We start from the raw sequence: 6,622 nt of genomic DNA on the forward strand, positions 1-6,622 counted from the left end.
GTGAACACATGATTTTTTTTTTAAGCCCTCACCTTCCACCTTAGAATCAATACCATGTATTGGTTTCAAGGCAGAAGAGTGATAAGGTCTAGGCATTGGGGGTTAAGGGACTTGCCCAGGGTCACACAGCTAGGAAGTGTCTGAGGTCAGATTTGAACCCAGGACCTCCCATCTCTAGGCCTAGCTCTCAATCCACTAAGCCACACAGCTGTCCTCCCCTCATGATTTCTAAAAGTTATTTGAAAGTGTTGGTCAAGAATTATATTAGTTCACTAAAAAGAAAATAGTTTGGCATTTTACCTTTTTAAGGGGTTCCCTGACAGCTTAAGTCAAAATTACTTTTAGCAACTTTATTTACAAAGAGGTAGAAAGAGTAAAACTGGGAAAATGTAGATAGACAGAAAGTACTGCCTAGCTACCAATAAATACCCTGAGTTTGATCCTAATGTCTCCAGACCGCAAATTTGAATCTGAAAGTGAATCTCAAGCCCTAACTAGGAAGCTGAAATCTGAAGAGCCAGGAGACACTGAAGAATCCTCTGAGAACCTCCAGTGCGTATGAGGCTAAGATCACCAAGACTCTCACCAGAACTCACACTGAAAGGAGTGTCCCACCAAAGCACCAACGAGCAGAGAGGGTCTCCTCACTGAAGAACCAAGGAAGGAATCACTCCACTCACCACTGCAAGCTGATGCAGGATCCAGTGTCTCCTCCTCCAGCCTCGCTTACTAACACAGAGAGCCCCACTGAATCCCAGAGCTGGCCTTTTAAAGCAGTTTTCACAATGTCACTTCCTGTCACTCCCTCATTTTACGGGAACCAATCGCAGTCTTTCAATTTGCCTAGCACTGCCAAAGGGGTGGGCAGTGACCTCTGGAGTTGTCAACCACTCTAGCAAGGGACTTGTGAACTCTCATACTTAGTGACTGGTAAGGTACTAAGTAGGGGTACTATAAGTTCTTGATTTGTTTAGCTAAAAATAGACAAGGAGAGAGTTAATCCTATCTTCACAATTAGGACTAGACAATTGCATTGTTTTTGTAATGATACCTGTTATTTCTCTAGCCATATTAGTCTCCAACATTGTGAATAGCTGCAAATAAATAGGACTCTGAGAGTCAGGTCTGCCAGGAGTGCTAGGAAAAAAAAAAAAGAAACGTAGAGAAAAAGGAGTCCAAAAAACAAAATTCTTGTAGACTTAAGGCTTAGCAAGTTTTTAATAACACTGAACAGAGCCCCTTGGTTGTTAATATAAGGATGTAACAAAATCACCGAGCCTCAGAGCTCAGAATTACCCTAGAAGTAGTCTTAAGTCACACCTGAGTAAGAATATACTCTGCAGACATCTGTGGTCATATCCAGGCTTTGCTTGAAGACCTTTAGTGAGAAGTTAACCCTCTCCCTACCTACTGAGTTTTCCTGACCTCTCTTCTTTCTTTGACAGGGTTACTAGTAAAACTCGCAATTTGAGGGAATGCTGTAGTGCCAGTTTTCTTAGAAAAGATGCAGACGAGGGATTGATAGTAATACAGTTTACATGTCTGAGATTAGTTGAATGGCCTGACCCAGGGAATAGTTATTAATCATTTGGTATCAGCTTGAACAGAAGTCTCCAGTGGAGTGCCTCGAGGATCTTTGTTTGGCTTTGTGCCGTGTCACATTATTATTAATGTCTTGGATGGAAATAGAGATGGAATACTTATCACATATGCTGATGGCAAAGCTGAGGAGGATAATTAATATTGGATAACAAAAGGTCAGCACTCCAAAAGATCTTGACAGGTTCGATAGAACATTGTGCAGAACCGTGATGAGATGAATTGTAATGGATACAAAAGTAGTCTTAAGCTTGTGTTTCAAAAATCGAATTTGCAACTGTCCGACGGGCAACGAGTGGCTAAGTAATCCTAGCTCTGGGGCTACCAACACAGTGTGAGTCAACAGCGTGCTATGGCAACCCAGAAAACTAAATGTAATCTTAGGATGCATGAAGAGAAGCAGAGTGTCCAGGACTAGGGAAATGGCCATCTTACTGTCCTCTGCCCTGGGCAGTCCATAGCTGGAACGTCGTGTTCAGTTCCAGACATCCCATTCTAGGGAGGGGAGTCATCAGGATGGTGCAGGGCTTCGAGATGAGGTCATAGAAGGATCTCTTTAAATGACTGCAGGGGAAAGGACAGGGGGTGATAGGATACTGCCTCTGAGTTTTAGAATGGCTTTCCCATTGGAAAGGAAATGACATTTATTCTACTTGGCCCTAGAGGGAGCAGACAGGACAAAGCTGAGGACAAAGAAGGATTCCTGAGTACTTTATATGTGCTCAGAACTCTGCTAAGCCCTGAGGATACAGAGCCAGAAAGCTCCTGTTGTCTAGAAGCTCACATTCTAATAAGAGAAAGACAACACATATTTGGGCAGGGGGGGGGGGGTGGACTGGAGTGATTGAATGGTCAGGGGAGACACTGGAATGCTAAGGTCATCCATGAGGCTATCGCTTGGTACACCCTTCCCAGCGCAGTGGTCCTGTTGATTTGATTACTGGGCCCAAAGTCAGAGGTGGGAAAATGTAGGGCAGAGAAGTAGGGAAAACATTCATGGCACCCAGAGTAGTTAAGACAGTCTATGTAGACACAGAGATAGGCTGTGAAGCCTGAAAGTCTCATGTAAAGGACACTGGTCTGGTTAGAACTGGGCTCTAACTGGGTTCTGTGATTTCTAGCATCTAGATACTCCCTAACCATCTCTTTAATAAGATCTAGCCCAGTGAAGGGCAAACTACAGCCCGCAGACCTGAAGACCTGAAATGTTCTATCTGGCCACCGACATTATTCCTGATCTGAGGAATACAATGAGTAGGATACAATACAATGAAACTTCCAAAGAGTGGCCTTAGAAACAGACTGACAGAGGAGCATTTCCTTTTCTTTGGCCCCTCTTTAAAAAGTTTGCCCATCACTGACCTAGAGTATGTGCTAGAAATTCTCTGCATATATTCCCTTCCTTCCTTCTCTCTCCTTCCTTCTCTCTCTCTTCATCTAAGGGATATCTCTTTTACTATCTCCCTACTTAGCTTGGCTATCAAGTCCCTAGTATCTGTTTTGTCCTGTTCTTGAGCATTCCAGAGATCAGTGCTTGGAACAGAAAAGAGAAGGTGGGAGTTGAGCAGCTTTGCCTTCTTTTGAGACAGGGTACATTATCCTGGCTTGAATCACCCTGTTCTTACAGGATGGGGCTGTCCTTTGATGTTTACCATCCATTGTGTGTTCCTACTTTAGTTGTCTTTCTGTGACTTTGAAGAATTCCTATTTGTCTCTAGGCTCATTTCTGAGCATCTGCAGAGTCTCCTTAAACAGCTCCTGGGCTTCTTCACCCCAATTGCTTCTAAGAATGTAGCTGATCTCAAGGATTTCCCATCCTGACTTCCCCTGTAAAATTGGAGGTCATGGGCCCTATCTAGTTTTTCTCTAAATAAGCAGAGGTGTGTTTGCTCTCACAAAAGTCTACGGTCGTGGCAGGCTAGCCCTGCCTTTCCTCCTCTCTGTCACACGTTTTAGCAGCGAGTGTTCGTTCCCATTCAGTAACCAGTTGGTGAGAATCTGATCCAGAATTGACAGCCTTCCCATTGGTTCCTTCAGCTTTGGAAGGAAGAAACGTTTAACTTAATCTGAACCTTTTTTGGGCTAAGTTGTCAGTCCACGTTTGCTAAGAAGCCACGAGACTATTTAGTTGTATAAAATGAAACTAAAATATTTGTCAGTTCAACTATGAAAATGTTCGAACGTGTACGTGTACAGATACCTGCTTTTCATCACCCGTGTTGTTGAATTTACCATGCTTACAAAGAGCAAGAGAAATTCTTTTTTATTCTTCACCTTGATTTTTTCTTTTAAACCCTTTGTGTCAGAATTGATACTAAGGATCCGTTCTAAGGTGGAAGAGCAGTAAGGGCTGGGCAGTGGAGGTTAAGTGACTTACCCAGGGTGACATACCCAGGAAGTGTCTGAGGCTAAATTTGAACCCAGGACCTGGCTGTCCCCTTCCCGTTGGTTGTTAAAAATCTGTTATGGGCAGCTGGGTAGCTCAGTGGATGGAGAGCCAGACCTAGAGACGGGAGGTCCTGGGTTCAAATTTGGCCTCAGACACTTCCCAGCTGGGTGACCCTGGGCAAGTCACTTGACCCCCATTGCCCACCCTTATTACCACTCTTCTGCCTTGGAACCAATACACAGTATTGACTCCAAGATGGAAGGTGAGGGTTTAAAAAAAAAAATCTGTTATGCTTGTTTTCCTTTAAAGATCTGCAAATTTTGCTGCCCTGCACATGCCGCCAAAACAACTAGAAATGAGGGGGAAAGACGAGTTATCCCAAAATGTGCTTTGCGGCACATTTTGAACGGTCTCCGCTACTGTCTCTCTTATTATGGCTCTTTAGTGTGACTTGAAGTCAGTTATGATAGCATCTGAAAAGAAAAAAGTCGCTTTTCTTCTCTGCTTCTCTGTTTTCTCATCCTTCCTATCATTCCTATGGACAAGCATGTGAACTTACACCCAGCTTACGTTTGCTGATTTGGAGGGAGAGAGAGAGAGAGCGAGAGAGAGAGAGAGACAAAGTGGGCATGTTTTACAGAGTGGAAAGAGGTGGCCATTCTCTAGCTGAGAATGTTCGCCTCACAAATAGTTATCGTGTTGGGTTCAAAGAACACAAAGTAATTTTGCCAGGATTTAGGTGAGGATATTCCACAATGTTCTTAGGCCTAATAAACTCAACTTTGTTTCTGTTGTCTCACCAGATGCCCATCCACCAGAATCTTAAGGAGCTGCTTGCCATACGATCCGAGCTTCAAAAGAGGGTGGAGGATTTACAGCGCGAAGCTGCTACCCGGTCTATTTCATCGTCTTCGGATCGAGGGTCCTCTCCTTCCCACTCGGTCACTCCAGTACATACGTCTGTTTGATGTGGCTCGGAAGCCAGAAATGCTTCTTAAAGAGAGCATCCTCCACACATAGAATAGATCTTAACGTGCCGTAAACATCAACATCGCGCTCCCTCGATGTACTGTGCTGAAAAGGGAGTTTTGTAACTGTTAGGATAGCATTTTGTCTTTTTCTATTCTCTCTTGTGGTGTTTTCAATAATTGATCATTTGTGTGGCTATTTTGACATCCTTAGCAGAACTCTGTTTCGTGAGCAACTGTGACTTAATTTTGAATCGCCAACAATCTCTCAGTCTCGAAAAGGATTCTTCTAACTGTCATACTGATTCTAGGAGAAAGCACTGTGCCTCAGGCAGCTTTTGAGAAGCCGGTGCAAATGGTCTGTCATGTTTACCTTGAAGGCAGCTTTCAAGGTGTTTTTCAAAAGCGAATGCATTACAAAAGGACATTTTGTACCTAAAGATCATGTGTCAGCCAGTTAAGTGACTTCTCTAGGTTCTTTGATCAAACTTAAACCAACTTTTAAGTATTTTGTGGGGAAAGAAAAGACACTGTTACATTATTTGTAAGACGTTTTCTTGATGAAAGAATGAATTCTTGCCAAGTGATATATACATGTACAAGATTTTCTTTTTGAAGAGCCAATTCTTTTCCTGCTTTTTCACGTTTCAAATGGACATGTTCATATTCCTTGTGAAGGTGTCAGATAAATCAGGTTGTACATGAAATTATTTTAGTTAAATCTCACGGTGATCTTTGAGAGTATGGTACCTTTGGATCAGATCCTCAGAAATCGATATATGAGTAGCATAGAAGCACTTTAAGTCTTGCAACATGCACACCAGGCTAGTATTATTTATTTGCATGAATATCAATGGGTCGTTCCTGCCTTTCCAAACTGCTGAACATAAAGGATTGATTTTGTTTTATTATCTGTTGATTAGATTCCTTTGAGTTGAGATGATTACCTTCTCAGTATATATTTATAGCAAATATTTCTAATTTTATTGGAATGCCTTTTCTCAAGTTTTTTACAGTAGATCTCTTGAATGTCGTCCTTTTAAAGCAATCATCAGACATCGGCTGCGTTTACAAAGTTTCTTTTTGTTTCTCCTTTTCAAGTACTAAAGCAACTGGTTGTTTTAAAGTTAGTCAGTTCCTTTATGGGGAATTATGTGTGTAGTTACCTCCCGTGAGAGCTTCCTCGAGTGTAGTCCAAACCAAACGATTGTATGTGCTAGGTCTCTAGCTCTTAACGCCACTCCACGGCATGTTTTAGAGCAGCGATACTGTATGTTTCTACCCCATCCTCCGTGCAATGTTGACTCACATTCAGGACTCAGAACACCAACCAGCATCACCAGTTTAGAACAGAAAGATAAACTGCTCTTTATCAAAAGGGGAACATATACTGTCCTTGGGAGACTTTAGTTGGCCAAAAATTACTGTACATTAACAGTGCCGTTCTGGTGACCTCACGTTGGAGAATCTGCTTTTTCAACGTTTATACAAGTTAAATAATGGACAAATGGACATGTTTCAAGCCTAATTTAAATAGCCTTACCGTAGCCTAGATTTTCTGTTACACAAAGTTATGTCCTATTATGGTGACAGAAACATTTATATGAGAATATAAGAAAAAACTGTTTGAGGTTTAGTAATGCCAGTGATGGTATTATTTTTGACT

The 6,622-nt window shown here is 42.2% G+C and overlaps 1 protein-coding gene across 1 annotated transcript in view; it reads left to right on the forward strand.

The window, feature by feature from the left end:
* Positions 1–5,014, forward strand: part of LOC123253861 (myotubularin-related protein 1) — a 47,200-nt gene extending 42,186 nt beyond the window's left edge. The window contains exon 13 of the mRNA XM_044682982.1: positions 4,792–5,014. Within this exon, the coding sequence (XP_044538917.1) occupies positions 4,792–4,956 (165 nt within the window). The 3' untranslated portion in view covers positions 4,957–5,014. The remainder of the gene's footprint in view (positions 1–4,791) is intronic.
* Positions 5,015–6,622: the final 1,608 nt, after the last annotated feature.

This window comes from Gracilinanus agilis, chromosome X (genome assembly GCF_016433145.1).
Source record: "Gracilinanus agilis isolate LMUSP501 chromosome X, AgileGrace, whole genome shotgun sequence".
NCBI classification, from domain to species: Eukaryota; Metazoa; Chordata; class Mammalia; order Didelphimorphia; family Didelphidae; genus Gracilinanus; species Gracilinanus agilis.